Source organism: Palaemon carinicauda, chromosome 14, assembly GCF_036898095.1.
Source record: "Palaemon carinicauda isolate YSFRI2023 chromosome 14, ASM3689809v2, whole genome shotgun sequence".
Lineage (NCBI taxonomy): Eukaryota > Metazoa > Arthropoda > Malacostraca > Decapoda > Palaemonidae > Palaemon > Palaemon carinicauda.
Window position 1 is genome coordinate 65,934,387 of NC_090738.1, and position 18,736 is coordinate 65,953,122.

General features: G+C 32.8%; 1 protein-coding gene across 1 annotated transcript; it reads right to left on the reverse strand.

Annotated features, from left to right (window-relative positions):
• Nucleotides 1-17,007: 17,007 nt before the first annotated feature.
• Nucleotides 17,008-18,164, reverse strand: LOC137652796 (uncharacterized). Its single transcript, XM_068386204.1, has 3 exons — nucleotides 18,063-18,164; nucleotides 17,569-17,804; nucleotides 17,008-17,476 (listed from the first exon to the last, which is right to left on the reverse strand). The coding sequence occupies exons 1-3, from the start codon at nucleotides 18,162-18,164 to the stop codon at nucleotides 17,008-17,010; spliced, it is 807 nt and encodes a 268-aa protein (XP_068242305.1).
• Nucleotides 18,165-18,736: the final 572 nt, after the last annotated feature.

The following is an 18,736-nucleotide window of genomic DNA, read 5'->3' on the forward strand; positions in this document are numbered from 1 at the left end:
TATTTATACATATATGTACATATACATATATATATATATATATATATATGTTTACATATATCATTACAAGCTAAGCTATAACCCTAGTTGGGAAAGTGGCGTGCTAGAAGCCTAAAAGCTCAAACAGGTAAAAATAGTTCATTAAGGAAAGAAAATAAGAAAATAAAACCTACAAGAAAAATAATGAATAATTGAAATAAAATATTTCAAGAAGAGTAAAATCATTAAAACAGATCTTTCATCTGTAAACTATAAAAAGGGGACTTATGTTAGCTTATTTAACATAAAAAAAAATGGCTGAAAGTTTGAACTTTTGAAGTTCCAGCGATTCAACAACCATATTAGGAAGATCATTCGTCAACTTGGCCACACCTATGATTAAAACTTCTAGAATACTCTGCAGTATTGAGCCGTATGGTGGAGAAGACCTAACTATTAACTGTATATTTAATATTACGAATAGGGTTATACTCTTCGGGGAGATCTGAATGCAAAGGATGGTCTGAATTAAGAAATATCTTATGATACATTTAATAGACCTTAAGTTCCTGTCCAACAAATGAAGATGAGTATCAGCAGCTGAAGACCAGACAGGAGAACAATACTTTAAAGAAGGCAGAATGAAAGAATTAAAACACTTTTTCAGAATAGACCGATCACCGAAAATCTTGAAAGAGTTTCTCAACAAACAATTTTTTTTTTGCAAAGGCCTAATTTTAGCTATATCTCTACAAAGAGATTAAGCAACCCTAGATATACATTCAGGAGATAGAACTAATGTAAACACTACCCCTGAGAAACATTAGATATCACATTGATATATTCACTCTGGTGCAACTCTTTACGATCTAATACTTAAAAATTCAATAATGATGCTTAAAAACATCCACCTACTCCTAACTGCTTGGGTTTGAAAACAAGGGCCTTATAATGAACACAGTCAAAGGCAACACTAAAATCAAGGTTAATCATACGAGCTTCCTGACCACAATCAATGGATTTTGTACAGCATTGAAGATTGTAAAAAAGGTCTTTACGAAAGCCAAATTTCTAAAAAGGGAACATATGATTATCTTCAGCAAACCTATTTAGATATTATGGAAGATATTGGGAGATAATCAGGTTAATTTGAGTCAACAAAAACGCGTTTACATAAGGGAGTAACATTACCAATGCTCCAACAAGTGCTCAAAGAATCTCTGCTTGGTAACTTGCGGAAAATATATAAGTTTGGAAATAAGAAATCTGGAGTCCTTATAAAACACAACGAAAAAATACCATTCGGGTCTACACTTCTATAAGGATCACGGTGCATCAAGAGAACTTTAATTTCACTAGATCGACCAGTTAAACTATTTAGTTTAGCCTTAAGAGAACATGAATAAAGAAGATCAGGTTTCTCATTACTATGCTTACTGCCAAACACATCATCCAAAAAGGGCTTATTCTTTCCTATAGACAATGAGTGACTGTTGCGTCTACACCAAATGGTGCAAATTTAATTAAAACCAATGACTTATCAACCTGATTCGTACCAGAAGGGGTTTCTTTTATGGTTAAATTGTATTCCTTTCTAGTGTTGAATAAATATATATATATATATATATATGTATATGCGTATGTATGTATGTATATATATATATATATATGTACATATAATTATATATATATATATATATATACAGTATATATATATATATATATGTATATATATACATAAATATATATATATATATATATATTATACATATATATATATATATATATATATGTATATATATGTACAGTATATATACACACATGTATATACATGTATATATATATAAATATATATATATATAATTTATATATATATATATATATATATATGATAAATTTTGCACATTTTGACGTGTTTTTCATATTCAAATAAGCCAAAAAAAATATGTATGGCTTATTTGGATATATATATATATATATATATATACATATATAAACATATATATATGTATATATACATACATATATATATATATATATATATTTATATATATATATATATTTAAATATATATATATATATATATATATATATTTATTTATTTATATATATATATGTGTGTGTGTGTGAGTGTGTGTGTCTAATTGTGTGTATATCTTTTAGTGAATGTGCCTAACGAATAAATGTCCCCATTCAGTATTTGTACACTGCATGTTTTATAAACATGTAGCAAAAAATCCTTACATCTTTCAATTGCGATGGGAATATAAAACAAATCATTGGATTGAAAAGGTCCATATCCAGCACCCTTCCAATTTTCAAAAACAATTGAAAAAAATATTAGAAAGGTGAGCGAGATGTACTCACTGGAATCTATTTTCAGCGACGGTTGATTGATAGTTCGAGGACCGGTGGTGCAACTTCGCCTTTCCGATTGCCACGAATTTATTGACAAATTGATCAACTAGACAGTTGTCCATGGAGACGGGCCTCTTATTCAGAAGTGGCAATTTACTAGCGAGTTCACACATTGTCATTCGCTATATCACAAAGGAATTCTTTTTTCGGTAGTGGATTTTTTGCTACTATTTTCTTTTCCTTTTTTTAGTTAAGGCATTCCACGAAATAAAGGTCATTTGTAGTAAATGCGGTAAAAACTTTGATTAGTGATCAGAAAAGCCGGACTCTAGGTTCGGTGACCTTAAACATACAATCATGAAAGATCAGTGCTAGAACTTTATCTGTTTTACATCTATCTATCTATCTATCTATCTACATTCACCCCTTTGGGGAGGGGGATATCGATGCACTAAGTCCTTTAGCATGGTGAACTTGGACTGATTTTCGACCTGTCAAATGTAAGGTAAGTTTGCAATTCGCACCCACTTGTTCATATAGACTTGTTCATGTGTATATATATATATATATATATATATATATAAATATATATTATTGTTATCATTACTAGCTCAGTTACAACACTAGTTGGAAAAGCCCAAGGGCTCCAACAGGGATAATAGTCCAGATCTACATTCAGGAGATGGAATTGATGCCAAGAGAGTAACAATATCTGCATATGCAACAAGCTTGTTTTCCAGACCAAACCACATGTCATGTGTATTTAGTATGAAAAGTAATGGACCAAGAACACTACATTCTTATACTCACTGTGGTGCCCATCAACAACAACTCTTTGCGATCTATTATTTAAAAATTCAATAATGATGCTCAGAAACAACCCACCTAATCCCAACTGGTTGTGTTTGAAAACAAGGGCCTCAAGATTATCACAGTCAAAGGCAACACTAAAATCAAGGCCAATCAAACGAAATACCTGACCACAATCAAGGGATTTCTGTACAGCAATGGAGATTGTAAGAAGGGCATCATATGCTCCAAGGCCTTTACGAAAACCAATTTGCAAACTAGGGAACAGATGATTACCTTCAGCAAACCTATGAGGATCTACATATATATATAAATATTTATAAATATATATATATATATATATATATATATATATATATTATATAATATATATATATATATATATATATATATATATATATACACACACATATGGTAGTTCCTCTAAGCAGCTTTTTACTTAGGATATTTCTTCGAGTAATAAGCCAGAGAATTTTACCTGTAGAGTATCATGGGGTTACTTCCCCGGAGCGAATATACCAAAAGATATCGTGTATGTAACAGGGACGTGTTTAAATATACCCATGTCTATCCTTCATGGAATAGAGCTAACCCTTTCTAGAAGGATATGGGATAGGATCGGTAATGTTGGAGAGCGGTTACAACTGCTATACCAGTGTGGTAATGTATGTACATACGCTGGTCGCCATTCCAGCAGCGCCCATTTAAAGAAATATGGAATCACACTGAGATTTTGGAGAGGACAAAAAGTAACAGGTGGGTTCATAAGGATGATATGGCTATCTCACCTAAAATAGATTTGCCCTATGTCAAAATCGCTTTTGGGGGGGGGGGGGGGGTAGCCTCGAGCCATGTCATTCTGAAGGAAGTATACCAGAGAATAAAAAATTCTCAGTTTTTTCACGTAAGAATCTAACCATATAGGTGCTATTGTTCTAATCCCACTAATTGTATGAGAGATTGAAAATTTCCATAATTATTGTGTTTAATGAGGGTATGTTTTTCATTGTAAATACAACTATATGGGATAAAAGTCCAATTCCATAAGTGAAGTATTGAAAGTTTTGTAAAACCGTATTGGAACCAGGAAGTTATCATCACAGCCTACCATGTTATGGTAAAGACAATGTGATTAAGTTGAGCCCAAGGACCGAAGTTCCATTGATCCCTGAAGCGATAGAGTCTTACCCTTATCAGAAGCTCCTCATTGTTGTTTTGAAGGACCTGCTCCTTTATTTGTTCTTCCTATATTTCCTTGACCATAACTTCTTACACCACCCCATGGGGAAACAGATTTCCCCCCAAATGTTAGAGTCGTCAATCAACTTTTTATGTCCATGACCAATAGTTGCCGCTGCTAGGACGTGCTCCCTGCATGCTCTCCTGGCTAGAAAGAACCCATGCAGATCACGATGGAAAGTAACTTGATAAGTCTTGGCTAGAACCATGAGGAGGTCAGTTTTCAAATAGTTCCTAATGAGCATTTCAAAGTAAGACTGGTGTGACAAGGAAGCTCCTAGTCTTTCTTTTTACTCCAATTCCGATTTAAAAAGATAATAAACTGCTTACATCCTATATCCCTATCTAGTTTGCCAATTGTAAAGGTATGTTGGGCTTCTTCTCAACTGTCGGAATCACACTGGAAAGCAAGATAAACGGGCTTGTACTCCTCTAGCATAGTTAGACACTTACCTTCCAGTACTGCCTTCTTGACTGCCTCCAGAATTTTCGAGGCAAAGGGAAAAAACAGTGTCCTTCGTAGCTAAAAAGGTCGCTTGCTTCCTGCCGAAAACAGGAAGCTGAGTATTGGTAAATTCGACTGTTGTTTGGCAGCTTTCACCAGTAAAGTATGAGCCTTACCCTGATCGGATATGGTTGTCTCCTATCAGGACGATATGGCTATCTTCCCTAAAATATATTTTCTCTATGTCAAAATCCCTTATGTATATATATATAAATATATATATAATATATATAATATATATATATGTATATATATATATATATATATATATATATATATATATGCATATATGCATATATATATATATATATATATATATATATATATATATATATATATATATGTGTGTGTGTGTGTGTGTGTGTGTTTCAGCTAATAACTAATTACTTTGTCAGGAATTCTCTATATAACAATCCCTATTCTTATATAGGCTTTTTATATCTTTCTACATCCACTTAAAGATAAAACAATAATAAAACAAAATATTTAGTAAAGCCCATTCAATAAATACATGCCAAAAAGCATCTAAGTGTATTACAAGAAAAGTTGAACTAAAAATGATTTCCCCTTAATTTGACCGCATTCTGTAACTCTTGGCATAACCAAGTTAATATCAGCAATATGGTTAACTACCATAACGAAGTTTGGTCTTCATACTCGAAAGTGGAATGAAGGAAGCTAGGAATAAAGCAAAACGTTTCACAAAACGTTCATGTCCTCAATTCTCTTGGGACTTTCACTGCAAGTTATGAAGTTTAAGTTATGTTATACAGTCTGAGAGGAAGTATTTAGTAAATATAGTTTCTTTCTTATTAAATCAGCGGTTAATGCACGAGTATTTACCAAAGCCCATGATTCATAATTCATGAATGCTAGTTAGTAATTTATACCATCTTTTAGATTCTACTCAATTTTTGAAATAATTGTGTAGCAGGATAGTTAGTAGGATCCCGGGATAAAAGAAAATGATGACTGTAGACCTGAAAGTAAATGATTATGCAATTCATTAAGTTTGTTTACATGCATATAACCGGGTAATCTACCTTATACATTTAGGGTTATGGGGCTATGGATTTTCCTTTATTATCATTATTATTATTGTTATCAATATCATTAGCATTTTATTCAACTTTCATTTAAAGAGTGTTTTCTACATTTCAAAGCGCATATTGATTAGGATGAATATTGATATTTGATAGATACGTGATACGAGTAAACAAGAATTGAGGCTACTTGCTGAACAGTAAAGCATTTGCATTAACTTTGAACTTCTTAATCTTTCTGTATTTGCCTTATAAAAAATACACCAACTTAGATGGAACATGTGGAGAACGACAGAACTCCACCATACACACAAAGACAGACATGCATTCACATACACACAGACCAAGGGCCATTTAACTGTTTCCTGCTTCCTAGATGCTTATATCTCACTTTAATGAATATGTATATTTTCTTATATTTTTTCTTTACTCTTCTTTTTCTAGAAACTCTTTCTTATCATCTACACATCACTTCTTACTCTTTAGACTCTCGAATCGTATATTCCTTTCAGAAAGGCAACATTTCATCTTCTGGTCTTTCCAAAAGAATGAAACATCTCAAGAGGTTCCTATGTGTCCTTTTACGCATACTAATCCATTCAAAAGATTGATATATATCCATTCACTACTCCCATTGATAGAATCCTGGTCCTTCTCTAAAGTTTCTACCTTTCTTTACTATTCAATTTCATTCAACTCCTAAACACTTCCTACATTTCTTCCTTTGCTTTATAAGATATAACTGAGGCTTCTACAAGTATTGTATCAATATTGTAGTTTTATTGCAATTCCACAAAACAGTTTGAACTTTTACTAAATAAATATATGTCATTCTCTAATATTTCAAAATTTTATATCTTTCATAAATTGATCAACCAAACACTTTCCACGACAATGTAATTAAAGCTACGTCTATCTAATTAGACATTTGTTCAGTTGATAGACCTTCTTGATCCAATGTCCCTTATAATATATGAATTCACATAAACATACACACTCACATGTATATGTAAGGGATATAAAATTTCATCAATTGGGGAAAGAAAAACCATGACCAGTAATGACTATTAAGAAACTTAAACAGTGGGGTCAAATAAAATGGTAGTTTTAGATCTTTTTTTAGATATCTTTTCGCCGAAAATGAATTGAATATCATTTGAAGAAAAGCTATTTAAAAATGGCTATAATCAATTTAGGAACATATGTATATCTATACATACAAATACACACACACACACACACACACATATATATATATATATATATATATATATATATATATATATATATATATATACATACATTTATATATATATATATATATGTATATATATACATATATATATATATATATATATATATATGTATATGTGTGTGTGTGTATATATATAAATATATATAGATATATAATGCCATATATATATATATGTATATATTAATATATATATATATATATATATATATATATATATATATGTATATGCATATATATGTATATGCATATATATATTTATATATGTATATATACATATATATATATATATATATATATATATATATATATATATATATATATATATATGTATATGCATATATATGTATATGCATATATATATTTATATATGTATATATATATATATATATATATATATATATATATATATATATATTTATTTATATATATACACACATATATATATATATACTGTATATATATATGTATATATATATATATATATATATATATATATATATATATATATATATATATATATATATATATATATTTATATAAATGTAAAGTATCTAACCTTTTTCAGTCTGTTAATTGGCCAAAAGGCGTAATGGTAAGGAAATGGTACGAAAAAAGAAATTAATCATGGCTTCAATTAATATAGCAACTTTTAATTGTAGATTTGTCAGGAAAAATGTACATGTTGTAAAAAATTTATGTAATAACTATAAGATAATAGCATTGCAAGAAACATTTTTGCCACAACAGGAGAGTAACTTTTTAAACAATATTGATATTAAGTTTGATTCCATATCGTCGTCACCAGTAGACCTAAGCCAAGCTCTGGTGAGAGGAAGGCCATATGGGGGACTAGCTTTTTTAGTTCATGAGGAGATCTCTCCGTATGTCAGGAAAATACCCACAAGAGATGAACGCTTTTTATGTATAGATATTAGTTTGGGTGGTAGCACGATAAGGGTTATCAATTGTTATATTCCCTATTATAACGGTTCTAATACTGAGGAATACTTAAATGAATTAGGGAAAATTAAATGTCTGTTTGAAGAACATCAGAATGATCATGTTATTGCTGTAGGGGATTTTAACGCTCACATTTCATCAGAATTTGGTGCAGAATTATTTGGGTGGTGTGATGAATACGACTGCTGTGCAGCCGACATCACTTCATTACCACAGGATGCCCATACGTGGGTAAGCGATGCTACGGGTCACACGAGGTGGCTGGACCATGACGTGTGCCCTGACTCCCTCTTGAGTGCACTTCGATGTTTTAAAGTTTTTTACGAGGAGATAGGCTCAGACCACAGGCCTCTGGGTTTTAAACTTTGTGTACGAAATTTTTCAGCATACAGAGTAGCAAGGACCAATAATCGCAGAATAACTTACGAGGTTAGAAATAATGATGAATATAAAGTTCGAAGCGAGAAGACACTAAAAGAAATAGAGCTTCCAGTTGAGGCAATTGTCTGTAGAACAGGGGGATGCAGGGACAGAAACCATGTATTTCTAATTGAAACATTTGCTGTCGATCTTGTTGAGGCATTGATTAAGAGTGGGGATACAAAAAATACCGGGGAGGTACATAAAAGTCATGAAATACCAGGCTGGAATGAAAACGTCAAATTACACCACTTTACAGCCAGACAAAAGTATTTATTATGGAAGGAAATGGGAATGCCGAGATCGGGTGTGCAATACGACGAGATGGTCCTGTCTGAACGAAATTTAAAAAAAGCACTCAAAGTCTGCAAGAAGACGGTCAATAAAACAACAAAGGAAAAAATAGCTAGAGATATGAGCAGGAGAAATCCTTGGAAAACAATAAACAAAATAAGAAAGAAAACTACTAAACTACCGGTTAGTATTGATGGAATAAGGGGAGAGTCAAACATAGCAGAAGGTTGGAAGAATCATTATAGTCATATTATGGAAGGCACAAACCATCCAAAAATGTCTTTATCGATGGAAAATGAAGATGAAGAAAGCATCATGCCAATTGTTTCCGTTAAAGACGTTCAAGATGCTTTAAAATCCCTTTCGTTAAATAGTGCCCCGGGCCTGGATGGAATCACAGGGAATCACTTAAGATATGCCCATCCAACTCTGTATGTGCATCTGTCACTTTTGTTCACTTGTTTGTGCAGACATCACTTCGTATCAAAAAATCTGACTGAAATAAAAATTCTGAATTTAGTTAAGGATTACCATAAGTCTCTCTCCGATAAGAATAACTATCGTCCAATAGCCCTTGCCTCCATCATTTCTAAGTTATTTGAATGCATCATCCTACAAAGATGCAAAGACTTGTTAACAACTTCGGATAATCAATTTGCTTATAAAACTAAACACAGCACTGATATGGCCCTTTTTCTTTTTAAACAAACATGCCAGTTTTATAGGTCAAAAAACACTCCAGTTTTTGTATGCGCAATGGATATGTCCAAGGCTTTCGATAAAGTGTGTCATGAAAGATTATTTCAAATTTTAAAGAGAAGACGTGTGCCTTTTTACATTATAGCACTGCTACAGTACTGGTACAAAACTCAGGACTTTAGAGTAATGTGGGGCAATAGTCTTTCCTCTCCTTTTAAACCCAGTTGTGGTATTAGACAGGGTAGTGTTCTATCAGCACTTCTGTTTGCCGTATATGTGGATGATTTAAGTACAAAGGTCCTCAGCAAGGAAGGTGGTTGTACAGTGGGAGAGGTTAAGGTGAATCATATCTTTTATGCAGATGATATAATACTTTTAGCCCCATCTTTAAAAGCGTTGCAAATACTCACAGATAAAAGTATGGAATATTTGAAATACCATTATCTTGAAGCCAATCCTGACAAGACCAAAGTTCTTGTTATAAAGCCCTCTAATTTTATGTCATTTAGTGAACCGTCACTCTATATTAATGACGTCAGGTTGGAAGTCGTTAAGTCATGTAAATATCTTGGCATGAATATTAATGACAATCTAAAGGACGATGACCATATTGCATCACTCTATCGAGGGCAATGCTTGCGAGGCAATATGTTGCTAAGGAACTTCCATATGTGCAATGATGAGGCAAAAGTGCATTTGTTCAGATCTTTTTGTACTTCCCTGTATTGTATGCCTCTGGCAATGAAATGTAAAAAGGAAACCCTACGAAAACTTAAGATATGTTACAATGACTCTTTTAGGTACCTAATGGGAATAGAAAGGTTTTCGAGAGTAAGTGGACACTTTGTTTCTTTAGGAATACCAACATTTGAGGAATTAGTGAGAAAATGCATTGTAAGCTTGTTACAAAGAGCAAAGAGTTAAAAAAACCACTTAATTTGTGCAATTTTTAACAGTGATAGTTTTAAAAAATCATCAGTTTTTAGATAGTGGTCTAAACACATTTTCTGTGTTTAGACCTTTTGTTTTATTCCTGATATATTTGTATATAACTATTAATTTTATTGTAATATTTTGTATATGGCTCTACAGCTGAAATAAAGAATTTGAATATATATATATATATATATATATATATATATATATATATATATATATAGATGAATATGATATTAGAACACTTTAAGATATCTATAAGGGAAATTCAGAAACTCTAAAGGTTCATAAAGGTAATGAGAAAATTACGAATAAGAGAGTAAACAGGAAACCCCATCTCTCCTAAATTTATACACAGCAGTTTAAAATAAGTCTTTGAGAGTTTAAATTAGGAAAATTTTGAAATTAGCCTTAGGGGGAATACCTTAACAAGTAAAGGTTTGCAAATGACGTAGTTCTATGGCTGAAAATGAATATGGATACTCCAAAATAATGTTCAATGGAAGTTTAGGCACAACAGTTGACGATTATGGACGAACTTCTTGTGATTGATTATGAATATACATACTTAGAACAGATAGTACACAAACACACACACAGACACACAAACACAAACACCACACCGACACACACACACACACACACACACACACACATATATATATATATATATATATATATATATATATATATACATATATATATACAGTATATGCACACACATATATGTATATGTATATATATATATATATATATATATATATATATATATATATATATATATATATATATATATATATATATATAGAGTATTTGCACACACATATATGTATATGTATATATATATATATATATATATATATATATATATATATATATATATATATATATATATGTATATATATATATCACGTGATGAGTATAAAGTATGTATTATAGCCATAAAAGTCTTTTCCTTTTCCGTTTCCATGTTCTTTATAACTACGTTTTTATGTAAATGCAAATGCTAAATAGAACCGTCCGAAGAGAAGACTCCCAATGCTGATTTTTTCAAGGTACTATACCATGCATAATATACATTGTGTATGATTTCGGCCAAAAATAGCTGAGCATTGATTTCTTTTGCTTTATACCTTAACAAGACTAGATAATGCCTCCTGTTTTAGCATATTACATTACTATAGTTCTTAAAACACTACTTTTCTTTTAAGGTATTTAATATTATAACTTCGCTATTTATAAAAGTGAATTATTGATATTACTCCCCTACATCCTATTTACTCTACATCTCGTCTAGTTTTGATTTTGGTCCTTCTAATTCACTCTTCAAGAAATAAAGTGAGTGAGAGAGAGAGAGAGAGAGAGAGAGAGAGAGAGAGAGAGAGAGAGAGAGAGAGAGAGAGAGAGAGAGAGAGAGAGAGAGAGAGCATAAAAGCTTATAATGCTATTGTGTAAGGCAAACTCCCCTGTGAACTATGAATTTATGGATACATCTATATGGTGATAGGCAGTTAGGCAGAGAAAGAGTTTTGAACGACTTCCACCATATTATTTTCGCTGACATCTGTAAACCAAATTCGCTTGTGTTCCATCGACCATTTTTTTTTTCACTGGGGAAGGTTCCATTCTCTGTGCTATTGTTTCCTTTGTTAATCAAGGGAAGCGGTTTGAAAGAAACAAAGTGAGAGGGAAAAAAAGTGCCATAAAGATAAAGGAAAAATGTTAAAAAGATTTTACTTTCTGAGGAAATATTGTCAGGTAGTGAAAGGAAGGATGATGTGAAAGGAAGGATGATGTGCAAGAAAAAATCATAAACATGTAAGGTCAATAAATTTTTTTTAATAATAAAGCGTTTTCCAAAGACTAAGTACATACAATTTTATGATAATTTGTAATTTAAAAGAGGAATAGATAAAGACAAGGGTAATGCCAACTTTTTCTCTTATAGATAAACAAAATAAATAGATACAATGAACAGCATAAATAAATAACTCATTACTGAGAAGCATAATTTTGAATCTAAATCTTACTAAACATTTAATGAAATTACAGTTCTTTTACAGTTCGGTAGCCTTTTATCATCGGATGAAAATATGAACAAAATTATTGAAAATTGGGCAATATTAAAACAGATGAACACTCGTTTTGGAGACATAATTTAATTATATTTATCAATGTTTTGACTTAAATATCTAAATGAAATTTTGAAAATTTAACAGTGAATAGTAGAATATAAAAACAAATATCTTTGGATTAAAAAAAAAAAAAGAGGTTGGCATATGCAAACAAGGTTTATGACAGTCCTTTGATAGCAATGGAATTCTGTGTTGGATAAACCGTTCAAAAACTTGGATCCTTCAGTTTACGTATTGAAAGGAAAAAGGAGGATACCCCTAATGTCTCAAATGATATTTTTAAAAAAACTAGATATTCTTACCCATTATTAAGGGACACTGGGTGACATCTTACCTGTAGTTTTACCAGGAAATATTATTGTATGTGTCTATGGAAATATATGTATAAATATATACTTTTCTTACTAGTGATTGGTAATGTGTTGTACGTACACTGTTAAACACTATTAGAATGAAATTCCTTTCAATATTTGGTTGGATTATATTTGATATATCTAAAGAAATTACGTCAGTAACTTTTGTTGTTGTGATGCCCATCTCCCCAAAAAATTCGATCAATCAATAGAAAATTTACAAAAGGAAGAAGATATATAAAAGTGAATCGTTCATTAAAAACCGGGAGTGAATAGTGAGGAAATCTGTTGGTGCCAGAAAGAAACATTTCAAGCAGACTTATACGAGAAAAGAGTAATTGGCAATTATAGCTATGATCGATAATATGGTAAACACTCTTTACTTCTTAACAAGTTAATACCTATTTTGCAAGTTTGGTAGATATGGAAAACATTAAGAAATTTATGGAGTACAGAAGTCCTCATTCCTGGTTAGGGACTGCAGGTACATTTTATTCATATGCACCGGTTGTTTATGTCCATACATATAGGCTCAAATAAGTCGTTACATGGCTTAATTGACCTCTCATGTATATATATATATATATATATATATATATATATATATATATATATATATATATATATATATATATTATAGTATATTCAGACATACACACACAAACGCGTATATATATATATATATATATATATATATATATATATATATATATATATATATATATATATATATATATATACATATATATACAAACACACATGTATATTTAAATATATATATATATATATATATATATATATATATATATATATATGTATATATATATATATATATATATACATATATATATATATATATATATATATATATATATATATATATATATATGTGTGTATATATATATATATACAAACACACATGTATATATAATATATATATATATATATATATATATATATATATATATATATATATATATATATATATATATATATATATATATATATATATATATATATACACCTAATTCAGTTTGAAAAGAAGTGCTCCTTATCAGTATTATCTTGTTATTCTGATATTCTGTTAACTTTCCTTTTGGCTTCAACTAACAAACAAGAATAAGTACCGACTCTGGAAGTGTAGATACAGACTTGACTAGAATGAGAAAGCGACAGCCATCATAGGATATCAAAGTATCTGGATTTAAAAATTTAAAATAAAACAGAGGTGTTAACTGGGAAACAATAAAATATGATTGTAGAGCAATATTGATGTTGTATATTACTTATATCGTTTATTAAGTAAACGATTAAATTTAGATATCTGATTTTTTTTCTTAAAAAAAGAGGATTGAGGTAAATGTGATTATCAACGAGGTTTAATGACATTGAAATATTCTGCCAAAGGCATACAGTAAGCAGATTAACTCTCCTTATTCCCTTCCATGGGACTACGTGTAAGAGAGAGAGAGAGAGAGAGAGAGAGAGAGAGAGAGAGAGAGAGAGAGAGAGAGAGAGAGAGAGAGAGAGAGACCAAAAAAACGTTGCACACCAGAAAAGCAAAATGGGAACACAAAGCGGCTAATGAAATGGACTTGGCTGGAATTGCATTGCCCCGGATAACCGTTCGGTTGATTAACTAGCCGATTGAGGAATAACAATGGGAGTGTCAATATGGCGTTGAATGTCATAGGCCTAACAATTAATTAGTATTGGATTGGTATATCATTGTCAAGGGGGATTGTTTGCAAGTCGAATAGTCGAAATGGTAGTAGAGAAAGACATTCTATTATTATTATTATTATTATTATTATTATTATTATTATTATTATTATTATTATTATTATTATTACTTATTTATAACGTAATAATTTATATTCACATTCAATGTATTTGCTTAATTATAGATACGAAATAAAGGAAAAAAACGAGTATCATTAATCGTACAAACAACGTTGGGTGTTTTCATCACTTAGATGGTGACCATTAGGGACTGCTGAACTTCTTAGACAATGATCCTTCCAAACACTAATCCTTATTGGTAAGGACTAGTTCCTGCATCCTAGAATTCTTAGTGATCACGGCATAAAAGGCGTACTCTTAGGGCTGATTCACACCTGACACTCACGCTCTCGCTCACGTCACGGTCAAGCTCTCACTCATCTCATTTTACTGGCGTGTTCACATATGCCGCTCAAGCTCTCCTGAGCTCAGTTTGTTTTGTGTTGGCATTGGTGAACCATGTGTAATTTTTCGGCTCTAGAATTAGCCGGTAAAGCTCTTGCTCAAGTTTGAGCACGTTCAAAATATCATTTTCTTTGATCGTGAGCTTGACTGTGACCGTGACTGGAGTTGAGCGAAAATGATTGACTGGATGGTTTGAATACTCTGCCTGTTTATCATTAAAGAATATTTGAGCACGATCAATTGCGTGCACGTGACTGTGTGTGTGTGAGTGTCAGGTGTGAATCAGCCCTTAGGCCACCATTCTCAAAGTGAAAAGATATGTATTTGTTGTTATATATATATATATATATATATATATATATATATATATATATATATATATATGTATATATATATATATATATATATATATATATATATATAAATATATATATATATATATATATATATATATATAAATATATATATATATATATATATATATATATATATATATATATATATATATATATATATATATATATATATATATATATATAAATATATATATATATATATATATATATATATATATATATATATATATATATATATATATATATATATATATATATATATATACCTACATTTATATAGGTAGTAGGTTGGCCAGGGCACCAGCTACCCGGTGAGATACTAATGTTAGCGAGTTATTGGCTGCTTTGACTGGCCAGACCGTATTACATTGGAATCCTTTCTCTGGTTAAGACTTAATTTTCTTTTGACCACACATACACCAAATAGTCTGGCCTATTCTTTTATATTTTCCTCTGTCCTCATATATCTGACAACACTGAGATTACCAAAACATTCTTCTTTGCTCAACGGGTTAATTACTGTTGTTATTCAGTGGCTACTTTCTTCATTGTAAGGGTAGAAGAGACTCTTTAACTATAGTAAGCAGAACTAGATGAATGACACTCATAAATCAAACCTTTATTCTCTATTCTTGGGTAGTGCCATACCATCTGTACCCTAGTCTTCTACTGTCTTGGGTTAGAGTCTTCTTGTCTGAGGGTACACTCTGGCACACTATTCTATCTTGTTTCCTTTCTTGTTATTTTGATGTTTTTATAGTTTATATATGAAAGAGAGCCAATTAAACCGCCAGCAATTAACTTTCTAAGGTAGAGTAGCTGGATTCAACCTTGGATAGCTTTCTACTGAAGGAAGTTAATGGGCGGAGCAAGCTGTTAACCACCTGCTTGATTACTGTAGTAATGGTAATGTCGCTGGCATCGGTGGAGAGAAGAAGTGCTTGTGGTATGGGAAAAGTTGGAGCAGCAGTAGTTAATATGGAATTCTTTGTTTTGAAGAAGGCCACTTCTTGAAGGGTACCCCACTTCAGGTCTTTTGGCTTGCCATTGAAAGAGGCGTAGAGGTGACGAAGAGTTACGTTGATGCTGGTAGGAAAGGGTGATAATAGTTGAACATGGCCAAGAATTCTTACAGTGCTTTGACAGTCAAGGGCGTGGGGAAGTTCTGAAATGCTGCTACCTTTTCAGGGAGGGGATGGACCCTTTTAGGAGGGATGCAGTGCCCTAAGAACGATACATTGTTGCCACCCAATGTACATATATCATACCGGACTACAAGGCCCTTATGTTATAGGTGGTCGAACTCGATGCGTAGATGACGGAGGTGTTTCTCTTTGGAGGAAAAGAACACAAGTATGTCGTCCACGTAACATACACAGAAGGGGAGGTCCCCCTATGATGCTATCCAAGAGGTGTTGAAAAGGGCCCCCAGCATTGCGAAGGCCAAAATAGGAGTAATTGAAGAAATATGTACCTAATTAGGTGGTGAGTTTGGTCTTGGGGATGTCCTCTTGGTTAATGGGTGCCTGAGGATACTCCTTCAGGAGGTCAAGTGTGGAGAAAACCTTATCTTTGTGAAAGTAAGAGGTCACATTGGCTATGTTTGGAAGTGGGCAGTGTTCCGGTTCTGTTTGCATGTTCGAATGTTTGACATATCCACACAGACACAGAGAGCCATCCTTCTTGAGGACGATGTGTAATAGTGACAACAATGGGCTGGAGGCATTTGGGCAAAGATTTGTTTCTTTCACTTCGGTGAACGTTTGTTTGGCAGCTGCCAAAAGATTCAGTGCCAGACGCCTGAATCTGGCAAACACTAGGACCCCATCATCTTGACATAGTGATTTAATAGTGTGTTTGGCGGGAACTATTAGCCTTTGGCGAAGTTCTGGATGAAAGTCTTTCGTGTCTGACGTGAGAAGGTAGGCGTATTCATCTGTTGGTTCACTGATGTGGAGAGGGAGGGCGGAGGGGGTATGTTGACGAAGTGTACATGAGTATGGGTCTTAGTTGACTAGCCGTTGGTGAGTGACATCAACCAGGAGGTTGACAATGTGACGTCAGCAACAAGAAACTTCCAGTGATATTTGATGCTTCCAAATGATAATGTGAGTTTCTTGTAACCGTAGATGGGTATCGCAGATCCGTTGTTAGCTACCAGCTGGATGTCAGCAGTTTTAGACAGACTACGTGGTGTCCTGAAGAGGGGCCTTGGCAGAAGAGAATGGCAAGCTCCCCTGTCTACTAAAAATCTTACATCAATACCTGCATCATGCTGAAATAAAAAAAAAAAATGTGACAGGGGATGCACCGGCAGAAGCGATGGCCTACTTGCATGTTTTTTGGCCACTGACAACCGTTCGAATATTTCTTTGTAGTAGCCCCGAATCCTGAGTGGCAGTTGTAAAACTGCGGCCAATTGGCGTCAGTGAGTGGCTGTAGAGGTCATTGGTTGTAGTGTGAGCGAGCGGTTGGTGGTGGTTGGCTTTGATGCTGCTCTGGCACATCTCGAGGTGGCCAAATTGGGTCTTACCGCATTCATGCCAGTTCCGGTCGATGTTGAATAGTTGCCTTCGTCAGGAGTGGAGACGTTAATGGTGAAGTAGCTGTCCATACGAGCATCAACTTTGGTCATCAGGTCCTTTGTGGGCAAAATATTGACATCGTGTATGGCAGTGCGTACACGTTCGGGGGAGAGTCATACCCAAAGGGCACAAGGTAGGTGCCTGCGGCAGGTTGCAGGTGAGTGATACTGGTCATTTCCTTGAGGGCGAGTGGTGCTTTTTGATCCCCCAATAGTTGTTGAGAAAGTTGCAAATGTTTGGCTATATGGGCGGCTGGCAATGGCAAGTACTGATCCAGTAGTTAGGTTTTGAGGGCATTGTATGCTATTGGGGTGTCCCCTTGCTCGCAAAGCCAATCAGAGATTTCCGGGAAAGTATCCTTGGGGATCACAGCGAGAACATAGTCTGCTTTGGTGCTTGAATGAGTCACGCCATTGATGCGAAACTGAACTTCAGGTTGCTGGAAGTAGCTAGGCCAGGGTACCATCTGCATGTTAAGATACTACCGCTAGAGTTATGCGGTTCTTTGACTGGCCAGACAGTATTACATAGGACCCTTTTCTCCGGTTACGGTTCTTTCCCTTTGCCAACACAGACACCGAATAGTCTGGCCTATTCTTTACAGATTCTCCTCTGTCATCAT

What these genes read in the sequence shown, in the direction of transcription:
- LOC137652796 (XM_068386204.1), bottom strand. Translation starts at nt 18,164, where the DNA reads ATGACCAAAGTTGATGCTCGTATGGACAGCTACTTCACCATTAACGTC. An exon ending in CCGGAACTGGCATGAATGCG is followed by an intron (nt 17,805 to 18,062) that starts GTAAGACCCAAT and finishes TTTTTATTTCAG; the next exon opens with CATGATGCAGGTATTGATGT. An exon ending in GTCACATTGTCAACCTCCTG is followed by an intron (nt 17,477 to 17,568) that starts GTTGATGTCACT and finishes TCTCCACATCAG; the next exon opens with TGAACCAACAGATGAATACG.